Genomic DNA, 18,958 nt, shown 5'->3' on the forward strand with positions numbered 1-18,958 from the left:
ACCAGAACCTCACCTGAGGCAGCCAGGACTACTCTGAGAATAAGGAGGATGGCTCACCAGTCCTACTGTGCATCTGTACCGTTCCACGGGGAAGGGAGGGGAGAGGAGTCGCTGTTCAGGCCCAGCACACGTCTACCACAGTAAGTTTAGACATACGGTGAATTGAAAAAGTCAACAAACGATTTCCCCTTTCTTTCACGGGGGTGGAAGGGAAGTAAATTGACGAGATACCCTGAACCACCACAACAATGTTTGACCTACAGGCATTGGACTCAGACCAAGAATGCAGATACTTTGGAGACGTGGGACTAGGGTATAGCTGACGCCCCAGTCACCGCCTCCGCAGCGTCCATTTGTCTTTGCTTTCATTACGCTTGTCACACAGCAACGGCTGTGGACTGTATACACTACCCTGGAGATTTTTTCAAATGCTTTGGCATTGTCTCTGTACAGAGCACTGATAAACAGATTTTCTCCAACCAACAGCTATCAATCCAGTATCTCCATAACGGCCATGCTGGAGCTGCTTTGGATTTGGGACTGCATTGCCCGTGCTGATCAGAGCTCCAGCGCAAACCAGGAATGTAATTCAAAGTTCGCGTGGCTTTTCTGTCTACCTGGCCATGCATCAAGTCAGATTTGCTTTCCAAGTGGTCACAGTAGTGCACTGTGATACCGCCCGGAAGCCAATACGTTGATTTGCGCCGCTACCCATCGATATGGTAATACCGATTTCAGCTCTACTCCTCTCGTCGGGGAGGAGTACAGAAACCGGTTTAAAGAGCCCTTTATATTGATATAAAGGGCCTCATTGTGTGGACGGGTGCAGCGTTAAATCGGTTTAAAGCTGCTAAAATCAGTATAAACGCATAGTGTAGACCAGGCCTCTATTTGAATTACGGAGCAATGTAACAAAATACTGAATTTGATGGGTTGTTTTGTGTTTGTGACACCAACATGCAAAGGCACATAATTCAGAAGAGGGAAAAAAAAAAAAAAAAAAAAAAAAAAAAAAAAAAAAGGTCATACTTGGCTGTTTCTCAAAAATCTTCTGAAACTTCTCTCTTTCATATTCAACAGATTGTTGCATTAAATGCGGCCTAATGCTACTGATAGCAAAATTAGCCATGTCCATTTTCATTAAGTTTAATACAGAGAAAATTGCTCTGAAGAGAAAAGAAAAGAAAAATATGTTATTCTTTCAAGCAGGGCTGCACATGTTTAAAATGTACAATTTGCAAGACTTACTTAGCATAGATTGTCCAAGGAAATGAGCTATTAAGAACATTAAAAAAGCATGGCAAGTATTTACATGGAGCTTGAAGTCTTGGGGAAAAGCACCAGGGTAATGAGGCTTGTTTCCCTATAAAGAAACTTCTGAGAATGTACTAGAGTTCTTTTCACAGATCAGTTCTCTTGGGACATGTCATCACATGCTGAATTTAGGAAAAAGTCTTGAATTCCAAGCCTAACATATACTCTGACCTGTGCATCTATTCTCCGCGAGGGAGCTAAATAAAAGTGAAAAGGCCATGGAAGAAATTAACTCCAACATTTACTTACATGTAAACATTTCCAGTTTCCAAGAAAAAAAACAAAAAACAAAAACAAAAACGGTATTTTCCTCTAAGGAAATCCTTACTCTTGGAGACTATAAAGTTAGGAAATGTCTTAGTCTGGTAAGACACAAATGGCTCAAGACACTACTGATGACAGTTAACAAAAATTCCCTGTAACTGTTGAGAACTTGCACAATTTATTTAAATGAGATAGTAACAAAACAGAAAAAGGCATAAGACATATCCAGGCCCTATATGCTTTCCACTTTTAAACATCTGTAATATATTATTACATATGAGAAAGGAGGCGGAGGGGAAGAAATGAGGAAGGAATTGGTAGAAGACCACCCTAAAGCTGAGTGAACATTATTATTTTTTAAATTATTTAATGTATATCAACAGAAAAGAAAAGCATGAATTCCTTGTTTACTTTTCCTAAGACAGTGTCCCAATATCCAGGGAAAGATCCTCTTACCTAAATATGGCATTTCAGAAAATGATTGTTTCCAATTACACAAAGCTACATACAAATACCTTCAGTTCACCAGAACCAAAAGGGTCTTTGCTAACAGCTGCTGGAATTTTCTTCTTTAGGTTTTCCTCCTCTGCTTATTTATATTTTTTCTAGAAAGAAATTTTTTGCTACCAGACTGTATATGCCTCCAGCATGCACAGGTAAAATTTAGATTTTTCTACAAGCAAATCTGAAATGAATTAAGTGACCCCACAGTTTGATTCCTTAATGTCATTCCAGTACCTGAATAGTGGGACTATTTCATGAATGTCTTTCAGTTTCTTAATTTCCTCATCTCTAACTGGAGCACAAAGGGTCCCCATCATTCCAATGATGAAGTCTGCCAGCTTAGAAATATCCAAGGCCCCATTCACTGCCTCCTGCTTTATCAGATCCAGATCCAGAACTTCAGTAATCTGATTTCTTAATCTACTATGACCAGGCAATAAGAAAGATAGAAGAGCCTGAAAGAAAACAAATTTTCATTTTGCTTGTTTTTCACAACAAACAACATTATTGTTTCACCATCTTACAAAGGAACCGAATAATGGTCTGAATTAACAACCAACTTCATAGATTTCTATGCAGATGACGTCTTAATAGTTCTTCAAAACATAGGGCCACAAAAATTACACAGTATATTTTTTAATTATAGTTTTCCTGCATTCTATACAGTATTGGTGTTATTCAGATTGTAAGCTCTTTGGGACAGGGAGGGTTTTTTTGCTAAACCTAGACTGATGCCTCTAGGTACTACTGTAGCACAAATAATTAATGTCACATTTTGCTACTGCAACCTCAGAATTATTAAAGTAACGTTACCTGCAACCATCCCTTCATTTAACATGACTCGACATTTCTTGCTTTCACATTTATTTTTTCCCCCATGTGTCCATGAAGCCTATAGATAAAACTATCGTCTAGACTTCTACAGAGCATTTTGCCATCGCTGTATAACTGTGTGTACAGTTTGCATATTTGTGCCATGTGATCTCTGTAAATCATTTCTGATGTCACACCTTCTTACCTCTTTAATCTCCCCAACAAGTTTAATTGAATGATCATACGTTGGTGGATTTTCACTTAACTGGGCTTCCAGACAGTCCCAAAAAGCTTTATGTACAATCTCTTTTACAGTTTTCTCCAGGCTGTTAGTAAACACAACAATATCAAAAGATGACAGTATCTTACATGTAATGAATTAGAGAGGTTTAGAGGAGAAAATTGCCATTTTAATCAGGCACAAGAGTATAAAAACTGGAATGATTTGGAATGGCTGACATCACAGCTGAAAAGATACAGAGCAGGTGAAAAACAAGACCCTTAAAAGCATCCAGAAAATGCTATGTCTAAAAGTAATCTATAAAGAGAAGACAAATCACAAAATCATAATTTATTTCATCTTCACATGAACGACAGTGTTTCTTAGCAAGACAACCCAATTAACTTCCTAGAAGCAGTGCAAGTCCTTTGGGTAAAATTTGAAAAGTGAAACCAGAATGTCACAGCAGTGAGGTATTTCCTTCATGACTGAGCACAACTCGCCGCTCATTAAAATACATGGGCATTAAGGTATTTTTACTAAGTTGGATGGTCAAATTCAGAGTAAGTGTAAATAATCCCATTACTTCAACAACAAGTTTCAATGTTTTGATTTAATTGTGCAACTCTATTGAAGCTGCAGATGTTCACATCAGATCTGAATGTGGCCTTGATCCTTTCCTGAAGATGCCTGGAGCTACCTTGGAATTCTTACTCCATTAACTACTGAAGTTCAGGCAAATCCTGAAAGCAGTAATCATCTGTTCCAAGAGCAACTTAAGGGTACATCTAACGCTACAGCTGCAGCACTTCAGTTCGGACATTACCTATGCCGACAGGAGGGGTTTTCCCATTGGCGTAACAGCTATTCACTTTTCCGAGAGTCAGTAGCTAGGCTGACAGAAGAATTCTTCCGTCAACCTAGCGCTATCTAAACGGGGACTTATCCTCAACCCTGAGCCAATGTATTTCACAAACCCAGCCGACATCGTTAATCCAACCAAATTTTCTAGTGTAGACCAGGCCCAAGAGTCAACTTTAGAAAGTTACTACAAAGGAAGAGGATGTTAAAGAATACAGAAGAGTAAAATAGTGGTGCTAGAATGAAGAAGTGGTGAAAAGCTAAGAAACACATTACAATTCTTTTCATGGAATTTTTCCCCAAAAGTATCTGCATATTCCACTCTTTACATCCAAAGGACTGATATAAACAGCTATTTCTTTCTATCAGTAATCATCTTACCTGCCTTCTGGTAATTCAGCTGGTTTAATCTGGAAGCCTCCATTGACTACAATTTCATGTGCTAACGCCATATTGGAAACTCCTTTTGCTGTTTCCATCAGCTCTTCCATCGACACAAGCTGAGGGGCACTTGCTGTAACATTAACAAATATATGATGTTTATTCATTCTTTCAGAAGCTGGAGGTAAGATCCTCCTTCACCTTGGCCTCTTTCCACCACTTGGCCAGTACAAAGGGGATGTAGAGCCAGTAGACAAGCCCAGCTGAGGATTTCCTCGATGTCATAGATCTGATGAGGCTGCTTCCTCTACCACCCCAAAGGGACACATGTCTACAGCACTATTGTGCTCCAATCAGCCATCAGTTAGGCCCCAAAATGCCTGCAACCTCTGCTGCATCAAGTCCCTCCTTAAAACACACATCTTCTTTTAGGGCAATAGAATCAAGTCCTTCCCAGGTGAAGGGGACAAACCATTTCTACAAAAATATGCAGACAATATTGTGGGGCCAACAAGCTTCATATGCAACTTCACCATTCCGTCCTGGAGATTTCTGCTGCATTTATTATGTGCACATTAACATTTGGATTATACATTTTTCAAGGCAGGGAGGGATCTCGTCTTCCAAAGTATCTGTAAAGCACTTACACTGCCACCACGCAAGAAAACAGCTAGTTTTCTCTTCTCTACTTCCAGTGGAACCAACAACCTACTTGCCCCCCGTTTCCTGAAACCAAGGTCTTGCTATTCTTAACTTACTAATGATTTCAAGGCCTAGCCTGTGCTCTGATGCCACAGCTCTTCTCCTTCCATTCATCTCTGTATGCTCAATGGGACACGGGTTGCTCCATATCCTACAGCACAGCAAGAAGCTTGAGACTGGGGTTTGGAGTGGCATGAGAATAAGAAAGTGCACAGAGGAATGGGAGGCAGCAGTGCGGCAGGACGCCACACGCACCAGGCCCAGCTTTCATTAGGTAGTAAAGGAAGGAGGTAACTAGCTATAGAAAACTGGGAGGTGGAAGGTCACTGGGTGGTAAAGCCAAGACTTGAAAACAGTACCAGCTGTCTGAATATAGTGGGAACTAGCGCTCAAATTTGTCCTGACTTAGGTTACATAACATCCCAGTGGGACAGGGCTGATATTGCTGTGATACTGAACGCATTAGCAGCATGTAGAAATAAATGTGGCAAAGGTGGTGATGATATAATAGGTGCTGATTAAGGGAGTAATGCTGCACCCACTGAAATCAACTGGAGCTTTGCCGTTGACCTTCTCAGGAGAAGGTCTCCCCCCAAGTTGTGCTTGTAGCAGTGCTGACGTCAGTGCTAAGCAGCATAGACGCAGAGCAGGCCTGCAGCAAGCTATTCTGAGTAATAAAGCACGCGCCTTCCAAAAACCGAGAAGAAAAGGGAAGGAGCTCTTCTCTGGTCCAATCTGTGAGAAGAGACCATATCATTAGTGCCATCAGAATAAGAGAAGGCTGGCCAGACTTCTCCCCAGCTGCACAGAAGGAAAAGTGAGAAAGAGGAAGATAAACAGCAGCAGAAAGCAAGGATTGGTTGCTCTGTCACCCTGTGATTGTGATAATTCCAATTTTGGCAAAAACATTATATACAATTACACCCCCCACACACTGAAATAAAACCCCTTGATCCATACTAATCACACATTAGGTTAATTTGGAATAGATTTTTTTAGATTGATTAACAGGTTTATATGATTGGGTTTATGCAGGCAGCAACCTTCCACAGGGAACAGGCCCTTCACTAAGAAGCCTTTCCCCAATTGTCTGCTATACAAAGTGTCATTTACTTAATAAAGAATTACCTGTGCCACTTTGTCAAACAGCTCTTCAGTTCACCCAGCACTTTATAAACTTGCATATTACTGCCTAGGGTTTGATCCTGCACGATGCCTGAGAGGAATCTAAACTGATGAGCAGACAGGCAGTGCACTCAGCCTGTGTTTAAATCAAAGTGCTCTTGCTTGATTGCCAAAAATTATTCCTGCCTAACAGCAGAAGTAAGACTCAGAAGGGAAACTATAGCTAAGCACGTAATTTGTATGCTGAAAAATGCACTTAAGCACATCTCTTCAGACATACACATCTCCTGACCATAGCCCTTTCTTTACCCAGCTTTCATGACTAGCTACCTCTCAGTGCAGAGGATTATGCCTAACACTTGACTTTTGCTTTTGCTCACACATGTACTGCAGCACACTGGACTCTCTGAAGGGCATCTTGCAATATCAGGGCTAAGAACATAAATCCCATAGGGAATGTCTCCTGTGTTTGACACAGCTCCAAAACACCATCATGCTCAACAAATAATTAGCACTGGTTTTAAAAACAAAAACACAGATAAAATGCATTGTATTTGCAGGCTTTTGCAAATAATATCTGCAGTAATTCTGTTTCTTTAGCCATAAGCAGAAATCATACCATGGGGAATTCCCATTTGCTTTTTCATTTGTTTTACCTATAGGGACTTATTAGTCAGACCAGACTTTTCAGAAACAATAGTAATATCATAACCAGCTCCTACACTAAACACAAAAACACCAAACCTCCGGCAATAAACTTTAATGCAACGTGATGATCTGGCAAGAATGTTTGTCACTGCCCTGTAGCATTAGGACTGAAAATGTTTCCAGCCCCATTAAAGCTCATTAATTTTCAGATTTAAAGGTACACTACACTGCCTGGCAGAACCAAAAGCTGACATACCCCCCAAAAGAGGTCAAATTGAAGGGTAAGGTCCCTTTGAAGGTTAAGGAAACAACTATTAAACTATAAACCAAAGGCTACAACACTCCAGAAAGCTAAGCGGATGGACTGGATGATGTACAAGCAAATGAGCATACTATATTGGGCCAGATCCTGTAAATACTTAGACACTCAAATATTCCCACTGAAGTCAGATGACTCACAGGGATTCTCAAACTGGGGGTCGTGATCTCTTATTACAGGGGGGTCACAAGCTGTCAGCCACCATCCTCGAGCCCTGCTTCACCTCCAGCTTTTATAATAGTGTTAAATACTTTTTAAAATGTGGTTTTAATTCATAAAAAGGGGTGGCACTTAGAGGCTTACGGTGTGAAAAGGGTCACCAACACAAAAGTTTGAGAAGCACTGAGTTACTCAGATTCATAAGTATTTGCAGGTGCAGGCCCTTGGTTAGGATCACAGATACAGGCATGCACATGATACATGTGTAGAACACACCACTCTACTGATTCTGGCTCACAGTAATGTTAGGTGAAAAGGGTTGAAGTTTATTAATATCCTGTGCTTTCCTTCCCCCTCTCTTATGGGTATCTCTAGGCACAAGCGGACCTTGTGACCACAGGACCTCTATTATTTGCCTGCAGGCTTTCAGCAACAGTAAAGTAGATGTAAATTTCACATAGTAGTGGAGGGTGTAAAAGACACCATTTCAAATGTTCATAGGAGCCTCCATACGACCAGAGGTTGTTCTACAATAGCACTCGTATTCTCCCCCAACAAAAAACACAGCACTCGGAGAATGACTGCAAGAAACCCGAATGCTGCTCCTTGTGGGCAACAGGAACTGCTAGAGGAGGACACGCAGAGCTCTTTCCCCCACCACACAGAGGCTAGCTAGAATATACAGTGTGCCTCTGAGACCCTGCTAGTTTGGGACCTAAATTTGGATCCCTGTACTTTTCAAACTCGACCAGATACAAAAGCAGAGAAAACAATTATTTAGAAAATGACAAATGGCCAAATTCTGAAGCCCTTGTTCATGGAAGATTTCCCACTTATTTAAATAAGAGTTTTGATAACATAAGGATTTGGCCCAGTAATTGCAAAAAGTGAACTGAAGTAATAACTCTTCCCTAGAACGATGTAGGTGGTGATTTTACGATGGAGGGACAACCAGACGTGGTGGCAAGCCCACAATGTTGCTGAGAGCCTTCCACCCACATTAACTTTAATAAGGATAGAGGGCATTGTGCACCTTTTAGGATCAGGCCCTAAAAAACCAAGGACAGTAAAATTATAAGCTGATGACAATGGAATTCCAGGACTTCTTCCAGTGACAGCTTTCACTTCCTTCCTATAACAAACTGGAATGAATTCCAAGATTACTCTAGGGGAAGAAACATTTGCTGGTTTTTATTCTGGTACTGTGGCCTGATCAGGAGTGCTTGAGGGGTGCATTAAGTTATGGCAGTCCTACCCAGCCTCACTATGGGCTGCTTCACAGGACAGAAAAGCCAACGACATTAAAAGAAAAAAAAGTTCTCTCCTTTTCAATTGTTAATGATCGATACAATATTTAAATTAATTACACAATAGTTAATTGTGCAGCACCCAGTGAGCCTCTTAAAGGAATCTAAATATTTATCTTCACAACAAGAAAAATATATTTTTGTACTTTATTTTAACAGATTTGCTTACATTGAGCTCTGTTGCATCTGTGTGGACTTGAGGTACATTGTGGTATCCTTTCTCTCATAGACTGATCTGGGTTGTTCAAGCTGTCCTCTTGGATATCTTCTGAATCACTTGATTTTTCCTCACTTGTATGTGGAATATTAGGATCCTGAGACATTTTCAATGTTTCTCTTTCTAGGGAAGAGGGGGGAAAAAAAAAAAACACACACAGAATGGAACTGAATTGATATACACTCTTCCTGCCCTTGCAAAAAACAAACAAAAGCCAGCAAAATTCCCTGTATAGTTTTAGATAAATCAGAGATCCTCCCTCTTGATTTTTTTTTAAAGGTTCAAAATAAGGAGATCCTTTCAATGCAGTTATCATCATTTACTCAATATTTTTGTTCACAAGCCCTCATAAATTTGAAACTGTTTCCTTCCCATAATGTACAAGATACAGACATACCTCTACCTCAATATAATCCTGTCCTCGGGAGCCAAAAAAATCTTACCCTGTTATATCGAACTTGATTTGATCCTCCGAAGCATGCAGCACCCCTCCGGAGCACTGCTTGACTGCGTTATATCCGAATTTGTGTTATATTGGGGTAGAGGCATATTTTAAGATTGCTAACGAGTGACTGACTTTTTAAATATATATTAAAAGAAGAGACCCTTGAAGCAATTTTATGCACATACATTACTTGGATTTTGAAATTAGATAAAAGAAGAAAAGTAGATTATATTTTTAAACTACCATTTTAGACATTATCCTTACTAAGGAGTGTAATAAAGTGTTTTGCTCATATGTTCCAGAACTGTAGCCAAATTCTGCTGTGACTTATTATCAGAACTCAGTGCAATCCATCTGAAAACAATGGGATCCACCTGAAGATAGTGAGGTAAATCAATGCAGAATCTGGTTCCTAAATTTTAATTCCATACAAGAGGCATGATTTATCCAAGTTAGGAGGATTTATTAAAAAACATAAAAAACCCTGATTTAACAAACAACCAGTAGTTGTGGACATTACAATGTTGGATTTTATAGCATAATATCCCATCACATGCACTTTAGAATAATCCTTCGGTACACTGCAAAAGTGGCATTTTTAAAATATTTTGCTCAATTCAGTAACTTTACATGCTTCACAGGAAAAAGTGAATGAGAAATAGTTGAAGTAATTTGCAAAGATTATCAACTATACATTAAGTTACTGTTCACTGGTTGTGGCTTCAGGTAATAATAAAATAAATACATACATATATACATACATACCACCTAGCTCTTAAATGAAAAGCTAAAAACATTTTAAAATATATCATTGCTCTGAAATCAAATATCCAGCATCTCCCCAACCTCCCATTTCATAGAACATCCTCTGCATGAAAATAAAAGGGAAAAACAAACAAACTTACTTTTTCACTTAATAATATCCGTGGACCACAGGCTGCAAAAGATGAGAAAGTCAGGCTGTCAGCAAGAGAAAACGTCCCAGGAGCACCTCAAGGCTATTGAAGGCAAACTGGAGCAGAGGCCTATATGGATGAGAACGTAGCAGGAAGTAATATAGAGGAAATACAAGAAGCTGCTCTGCGTTTTTAATACAATAATTAAAAGATTGAACCTGGTGCATCCTACCTCTCTCATCTTGGAGGAGATAACAAGAAAACTCATCATGAATTATTTTGTATTACAGTAGTGCCTAAAGGGCCCGACTGTGGGAGGTGCTATACACATACATGCAGTAAGAGACAGTACTCTGCCCCAAAGAACTTACAATCTAAATTGCCAAGACAGATAAAGGGTACGAGGCAGGAAGTATTATTCCCATTTTACAAATGGAAAAGTGAGACACAGAGAGGTTAACTTGTGTAAGGTCACACAGGAAATCTATGGCAGAACCAGTAACTGAACCCAGACCATGTGTGTTCCAGTCCAGCGTTTTAGCCACAAGACCAGCCATGCCCCAATCTGTAAGTTGCGCCCTAGAGAGGAAAAGCTATGCCACCCATTTCTCTGTACATCTCTGAACCAGCACCAGAATCGCTGACCAGCTCTATATCACATTTCTAATCACTAGAGCCATCAAACCTCTACGTACAGGACTCCATCCAGTACAAACACACCAATGACCAGAGCACCAATCCTGATGTCCTGGAGTCAATCTAATACTCAGCCAAGACAAGAAATAGATCTCATCCATGGAACATGGTTCTGTAACCCACATGGATCAGCCAGCCAAGCTCCATGCCCCATGGCATGCAAACGATAATCTGAGCTCTTTCCAATAGCACAGCAGCAGCCCCAACCAAGTTCCAGAGCCACCACGTCCCCAGCATATGAGAAAGGTAAGGATGGCGACACCAGGAGCAGAAAGGGTAGAGTAAAGGATCTCAGGCCTGGAGAATGAAGGGTCACAGCTACAGTGAACAATGCAGCAATTAGGAGGAGGAGGTCTGATGACAAAAAAGCATCTAGAAGATGAGTACAGTGATGGATGCTGTAGAAAAACCTAAGATAGATAAGGTAGGTCTTGTTAAACAAATGAAAGGGGAAAAATTGAAAACAATTTCTATTCACTGTTTCTTGAAAAATAGCGCCAACACAAAATCTCCCCAAATATAGAAAACAAATTGGATTGTTACTATCTATCCATCCACATAATGTGGTTTCCCCTACAGTCCCAACCTGCTGCTTCCTCTGAAAAAATGGTTCCAGAAATTCTGAATCTGAAGTGCAAGCATGGCTGTATTAAAAGCTCTCTCTCTCCCCTTATACACCACCACATCTGAGTGTGTCACCATCATTAATGGATTTAAACCTCACAACAACCCTGAGAAGTAGGTAAGTATTATTCTTATGTATCACAGGGGTAGCCGTGTTAGTCTGGATCGGTAAAAGCAGCAAAGAGTCCTGTGGCACCTTATAGACTAACAGACGTTTTGAAGCATGAGCTTTTGTGGGTGAATACCCACTTCGTCGGATGCATGTGTAGTGGAAATTTCCAGGGGCAGGTACATATATGCAAACAAGAAGCAGGCTAGAGATAAGGAGGTTAGTTCAATCAGGGAGGATGAGGCCCTCTTCTAGCAGCTGAGGTGTGAAAACCAAGGAGGAGAAACTGGTTTTGTAGCTGGCAAGTGATTCACAGTCTTTGTTTAACCTGAGCTGATGGTGTCAAATTTGCAGATGAACTGAAGCTTAACAGTTTCTCTTTGAAGTCTGGTCCTGAAGTTTTTTGCTGCAGATGGCCACCTTAAGGTCTGCTATTGTGTGGCAGGGAGGTTGAAGTGTTCTCCTACAGGTTTTGTATATTGCCATCCCAATATCTGATTTGTGTCCATTTATCCTTTACTGTAGAGATTGTCCAGTTTGGCCAATGTCATAGCAGAGGGGCATTGCTGGCATATGATGGCGATATTACATTGGTGGACGTGCAGGTGAATGAACCGGTGATGGTTGGCTGATCTGGTTAGGTCCTGTGATGGTTGGCGGGTGGTGTATAGATATGTGGGCAGAGTTGTATCAAGGTTTGTTGCATGGATTGGTTCCTGAGTTGAGTTACTATGGTGCGGTGTGCAGTTACATGGTGACGAATATGCTTCAGGTTGGCAGGTTTCTGTTGGCGAGGACTGGCCTGCCACCAAGGCCTGTGAAAGTGTGGGATCATTGTCCAGATGGGTTGTAGATCCCTGATGATGTGTTTGGAGGGGTTTTAGCTGGGGACTGTATGTGATGGCCAGTGGAGTCCTGTTGTTTCTTTCTTGAGTTTGTCTGCAGTAGAGGCTTCTGGTACGTCTGGCTCTTGTTGATCTGTTCCTTATTTTTCCTCGTGCAGATTTTGTAGTTTTTTGAGAATGCTTGATGGAGATTTTGTAGGTGTTGGTCTCTGTCTGAGGGTTAGAGCAGATGCGGCTGTACCTCAGTGCTTGGCGTAGACAAGGATCGTGTGGTGTGCCCGCGGATGGAAGCTGGAAGCATGAAGGTAGGCATAGCGCAGTAGGTTTTCAGTATAGGGAGGTGTTAATGTTACCATCACTTATTTGCACCGTGGTGTCTAGGAAGTGACCTCCATGTAGATTGGTCAAGGCTGAGACTGATGGTGGGGTGGAAGCTGTTGAAATCGTGGTGGAATTTTCTAGAGTCTCCTTCCCATGGTCCAGATGATGAAGATGTCATCAATGTAGCGTAGGTAGAGAAGGGGCGTGAGTGGACGAGAGCTGAGGAACCGTGTGTCAGGTCAGCCATAAAAATGTTGCAGTAGTGTGGGGCCATGTGTGGTCCCATAGCAGTGCCACTGATCTGGAGATAATATATTGTCATCAAATTTGAACATAGTTGTGTGTGAGGATAAAGGCACAGAGCTGAGCAACCAGTTGTGCTGTTGGCATCATCAGGATACTGTTCCTGACAGCTGTATTCCATCTGTGTGTGGATGTTTGTGTAGAGAGCCACTAATCCATGGTGGCTAGGATGGTGTTTTCGGAAGGTCACCAATGCATTGTAGTTTCCTCAGGAAATCAGTGGTGTTACGGAGATAGCTGGGAGTGCTGGTGGCATAAGGTCTGAGTAGAGAGTCCACATATCCAGACAGTCCTTCAGTGAGAGTGCCATCCTCAAGATGATGGGGCGTCCAGGATTTCCGGGTTTGTGGTCTTAGTAGTAGATAGAATAACCCTGGTTGGGGCTCTCAGGTATGTTGATTGTTCTGATGTTAGTGTAGGGAGAGTCCTGAGGAAACTACAATACAGATCAGCCACACCATCACGGTTCATTTCACCTGCACATCCACCAATGTAATATACGTCATCATATGCCAGCAATGTCCTCTGCTATGTAATGTCCAACTGGACATCCTTACGGAAAAGGATAAATGGACACAAAATCAGATATTAGGAATGGAAATATACAAAATCTGTAGGACAACACTTCATCCTCCCTGGCCCACAATAGCACAGGCTGCACAACATGCAGCCCGCGGAGCTTCACTGTGAGGTCCACAGGGGGATTCTAAATCCCAGCACGCCAGAATCAGAGGGCTTGGGCCCAGAGCCTTTAAAAATCAGCCACGGCCGGGGTAAAAGGGTTCTGGCTGCCGCAGCAGCAGCAGGAGCCAGAGCCTTTAAATCCCACCACGGCAGGAAATCAGAGGGCTTTGGGCTGCATGCAGAGACCCAGCCGCGGCTGGGATTGAAGGGCTCAGGCTCCCACGGCTGCCAGCAGCCCAGACCCTTTGAATCTCTGCCCGCAACCACTGATTGCCCCCTCCCAGACCTCTGCCCCAACTGCCCCCCCAGGAACTCCCACTCCCTATCTAAGCACCGCTGGTCCTTGTCCCCTGATACCCCTCTCCAGGACCCCTGCCCCTAACTGCCCCCACCCTCCATCTAAATGCTGCTGCTCCTTTCCCCCGATTGCCCCTCCCGAGACCCTTGCCCTAACTAAGCTCCTTCTCCTTGTTCCCAACTGCCTCCTAGACCCCTCAACTTCTCCCAGGCTCCCACCCTACCTGTCCCCTAATTAAACCCCTGGACTCCCATGCCTATCCAACTGCTGCTGCCCTGACTGTCCCTCCGAACCTCCGCCCATCCAACCCACTGCTCCCTGTCCCTTGACTGCCCCCTGGAAGCCCTACCCCTTTCTCCACCTCAGCCCCTACCGTGCCCTCAGACCAGCATGTCTGGCTCCGTGCAGTCCCAGACAGTTGCTGCATGCTCTCCACTAAGCCCAAACCCCACCCCACCCCAGCACCTGCCTTCCAGATTTGAACACCTCAAAATTCAGGAGCGCTCAGCTCAGTTGGGCAGCTGTTACTTCATTTCTCCCAAATCAAATATTACTGATCCAATGTAACTTGCTGTTACGAAAAGTACAATAAAATCAGCAAGAAATGCTTCCAGTGGTTATTAGGACTGGAATTGCTGTTTCAACGGCCACTGCCTTTTTTTTCTTTGTTTAAAAGGAAGACAGTGATAATTGCACTGGCAAATTCCCATAGAAAGAAAGAGGAACAAAAGAATAATAAAGGCACCTCAACTTTTCCTCATTTATGGAGGACAGTCTATAATATGCATCCAGTATACCTCACAATCACAAGCTGAAAATTGTTCACTTTACTGGCCGCTCTGTAACCATATGGGAACCAATCCTGTCTGTGTTCTGTGCACATTCCAAAATTCCTGCTGAATGACCTGCCTGGAGTGAGTTACCAGTGACCCAGGGCTCGGCAGAAGGAGGGTGCAGTGGGGGGGAGAGCCCAGGGCTGGGGTGGCAGAGTGTCTGTGGGGCGCACTGGTGGGAGGGAAAGGGAAAGATCCAGTCCTGGGGCGGCAGGTGTGTGTGGGGGGGGGGAGAGCCCAGGACTGGGGCAGCAGGGGCGCGGGGGGGGGGGGGAGGATGCTGAAACGGGGGGCAGCCAAAATTTTTTTTGCTTGAGGCAGCAAAAAACCTAGAGATGGCCCTGGGTATTCACTCACGAAAGCTCATACTCCAAAACGTCTGTTAGTCTATAAGGTGCCACAGGACTCTTTGCTGCTATTATCCTTCTGTTACAGATGGAGAAACTGAGGCATGGAGTGGATTAAGTGATTTAATCAAGTTTATACAGCAGATCACTGGCAGAGCCAGGAACACAGACTAGAATTTGGCAGACATAGGCTACCTCCCAACCTACTAGAACATCCTTCTTATGCTACAGGCTGCACTCTAATTAGTCAGTCTCCACAAAATAAAAGACCAACAGCTATACTCTCCAGGCTACATAATTTCACATACAGAATAAAAATTGTTCTCCACAGTTCATCTGTGCAACGTCACTTTGAAATCAAATGCCACCTGATCAAAGACCTTTTATGCATTTGAGGCAGTACTTGTTAGGTTAGTGTCTAATTTGCAATGGTCTGTTTTCACTAGATTGTTACTATTATCTATTAGAATGTATCTAGAACAACTCCCTTTTACACTGGTCAAATAAGCTTAACAATGCCTCTTCAGAATCAGCTAGCTGCATCTTCTGTAAAGAGTTTGGAGTCCATTCAATTAAATGAAAAGAGTCTGTTTCATTGGACTTTTCTCTCTCTATTTAAAAGAAAGTGAAGAAATGTAACAAAAGTTAAAATATTAAATTTTTTAACTTAAAAAATAATAATTTTCCTGGGTATGGCTCATTTCATCCAAGAACCTCAAACTGTCCTGCAAATATTGATGTTAAATAAATGTCGCAAAGCCCCTGTGAGATATTATTCCCAGTTTTACAGATGGGGATACAAAACCGCAAAAATGTTTAGGTCCCAATGCAATGAGCTCTGGGACTTGTTTGTATGTAGCTCATTGTGACATCAATATCAAAATCACAAATCAAGTCATCGCCCATGCTGAGCATCTTGACAGATGCTCCTCACCCTTTAAATAAGTCTCTCGTCCAAAATCCACTGACTTCAATGGGAGTCTACTGATTTCCATGGTCTTTGCATCAGGCCCTATTCACCTAGTCAGAACCCCATTTACAATTTCACAACATCACAGTAGTAGTGAGCACTATTGCTGTCCTCTTTAATAAACAAGCCAGGGAATCATGGGCTCTAGACTGCCAAGGCAAAATAAGCATGCAGAAATAGTTAACATTTACCTTGGTTTATTAATCCTTCCACCCAATCCCATAATATGATGCCTCTGGGTCGCTACTCTGCTGGAGCTGACCTACTGAATTAAGGCATGTACTGGAGTTATTTGTTTTGTCTACAGTACTGCATGATTTTGCTAATGGTGCCTTATCACCCCTTTTGGGGTGCGGAATATTAAGAACGAGGGAGTCAAGCCAGACACGCGCAGTAGGATGGCAGGAATAACAGGCTTTACCCAAATCCTGCTGCGTACCTCAGTTATCAGCCCCCACCCCCGCACCCCACATGTAGGGCCAGAACTTCAACCCCTCGCAAAACAGCAGGCACCAGCCAGAAAACAGGGCCTGACTCAGCACTGCAGCAGGGACACGGGGGCCTTTCCGCAGACAGGGAGCCGAGCCTGCCAGCCACAAGCCGACGCACGGGCTGCTCCCCCAGCAGAGATCCGGGACGGAGCCAGCCTCCCCCGTTCCCCCCCAGCAGCAGCGGGCGTGCGGCCCCAGCCCCTAACCTGGAGGGGAGGGGGATGAGGTGTCTCTCCAGCCCCACGGCGGACAGGGAGCGGCTCGGGGCGGACACAGGGACGCGGGTGCTGGCGCAGCTACCAGACCATCGGCCAGGCTCCGCGCCCCTCGCTTACCTGGGCGGCGGGCTTGGGAGCCCCAGTGACTCCGGGCACCGGAGCGAGCGTGGGCGAGCGGCCACGGCTACCCCCGCAAGCCCAGCCCGGGCTGCGGTGCGCGGGCACTTTGCAAAGGGCTGGGAGCGGCCAGCCCCGCGCAGGGCGGCGTCATGGCTCTGAGCCGGGCAGCCGGAGGCTCTCGGGGAGCAGCAGCCAGCCAAGGCCGTGGGGCGGCGCCGGCTGCACCAGCCGCTGGAGGGGGCTGCGGGCAGGAGCGAGCCGACTGAGGAGGGGAGCGCGGGGCGGTGGCTAGCCTGGCCCGTAGCCCCACCTGCTGGCGCGTGGGAGCGGCCCCGCTGCTGTACCACGCGGCTTCGGCCAGTCTGCTGGGGTAGGAGGGAGCCGCTGCGCAACGGACAGGCCCTAGCGCCCCTGTTCTTCGGCCTCAGCCTTTAGTCCCTGCTCCCAGGGAGATGCTGCTGCTGGGTTGAAACAGAGTGTAGCAGGGGAGCGCTCCACGCAACGTCCTCAGATGCTACATGGCGTGCGGACCTTCTCGTTGGAAGTAGGGAAGTGTGTGTCCCCTCCGAAGTAGCCGCGCCTGACAGCTTTACCGCACAGTCCGTGGTGCTGGGACACACACTGGGGCGGCTCTAGTTCTCCTTTTACGCTGGTGTAAGCAGAAAAAACCTCTTTCGTTTTAAAAGGGTGAAACCAATTCACAGCATCAAATTGGCAAGAACCTTTTCCAAGACACCCCCTTCTCCTCCACGTTTTTAACCAGACACACAGAAGAGGAGGAGGAAGGGGAGGGGGGTTTCTTTACAAAAGAAAAGGAAAAAAACCATGTCTGATGCGCTATGAGTAAAGACTTTGTATAGAAAAGGAAATGTATTTCCTGTTAAAAAATATTGATCCCTTAATTCTTTAAAGTGCATAATTTTCCTTCCAACCAAGCTATGGTTATTTCATTCAGTAAAGGTCTTATAATGGAACACTAAAAGCCCTTAGGGTGGATAGCTTGTAAAACTGATTGTTACCGGGTAGGTTCTCTTTGTTTACTAACATCAGGAGTCCAGTGACACAAAAGCTTATACCCAAATTAAATGTTAGTCTTTAAGGTGCCACTGGACTCCTTGTTTTTGTGGATACAGACTAACACGGCTATGCCCTGATACTTGACCCCAACCACAGGATTAGGATGAAAAAGAATTTTAACAGTGACAAAGTTAGACTGATTACAGCATTCAAATTATAAAGCTGTTGTAGGGTGAATGCAGAGTACTTACCACTGTCTATCTCCTTGTGGCTGTGTGGCATAGCAGGCTCTCCTCATCTAGTACTACCACCAGCTCCAGCCCTGCAGTGGTCTGCCTCTTCTCCTGAAAAGGCTCTGCAGTCAGGTCATCATAGCATGTCCTCCCTCACCCCAATCTGGGGTAAGAGTCCAAACAAGAATCAGAGATCTTTAAATCAGGTCTTCATCCCTTGATTCTGGGCTCCGTGGTCCTTACAGCCCCCTCTTGCAGCTTTCAAGAGTCCCTATCTCCTTATGCCAGGGGACTCCAACCACATTCCCTTATGGCTGTTAGAGGAGGGCTGCCTGGCTTCCCGCCTTCTCCTGAGTTCTAGCCCAGGGACCCTGTAGTGAGCAGACAAGGGCTGTCGATTCAGACTTACCCCCAGCTACCTCCCTGGACTTTTTGCTATGTCAGGCTGGTAGCAGGGTTCCTACAGTGCCTTCCTAGGCCCACTGTGTACTTGTTTTCTTCTTAGGCACCACAGCCTCTCAAGACTCTCCTCTCTCTCGTGGAAGGGCCTAGCTAGGTTCTTCCCTAGCATCCTCCAACAAATCCAAACTGAAAAATATAACCTGACACTAACTTCTGTCCTCTTAGGGCTTGACTTTTCATCTCTCTTAAGTTTTCTCCTACTCCAATGAGAA

General features: G+C 44.0%; 1 protein-coding gene across 1 annotated transcript in view; it reads right to left on the reverse strand.

The window, feature by feature from the left end:
- The window catches only part of TCP11L1 (t-complex 11 like 1), a 30,786-nt gene extending 13,492 nt beyond the window's left edge, over positions 1–17,294 (reverse strand). The window contains exons 1-7 of the mRNA XM_032791670.2: positions 17,032–17,294; positions 10,185–10,304; positions 8,787–8,953; positions 4,358–4,490; positions 3,101–3,221; positions 2,317–2,537; positions 1,030–1,166 (exon numbers count right to left, since the gene is read on the reverse strand). Of these exons, the coding sequence (XP_032647561.1) occupies positions 1,030–1,166; positions 2,317–2,537; positions 3,101–3,221; positions 4,358–4,490; positions 8,787–8,940 (766 nt within the window). The 5' untranslated portion in view covers positions 8,941–8,953; positions 10,185–10,304; positions 17,032–17,294. The remainder of the gene's footprint in view (positions 1–1,029; positions 1,167–2,316; positions 2,538–3,100; positions 3,222–4,357; positions 4,491–8,786; positions 8,954–10,184; positions 10,305–17,031) is intronic.
- Positions 17,295–18,958: the final 1,664 nt, after the last annotated feature.

Source organism: Chelonoidis abingdonii, chromosome 4 (genome assembly GCF_003597395.2).
Source record: "Chelonoidis abingdonii isolate Lonesome George chromosome 4, CheloAbing_2.0, whole genome shotgun sequence".
NCBI classification, from domain to species: domain Eukaryota; kingdom Metazoa; phylum Chordata; order Testudines; family Testudinidae; genus Chelonoidis; species Chelonoidis abingdonii.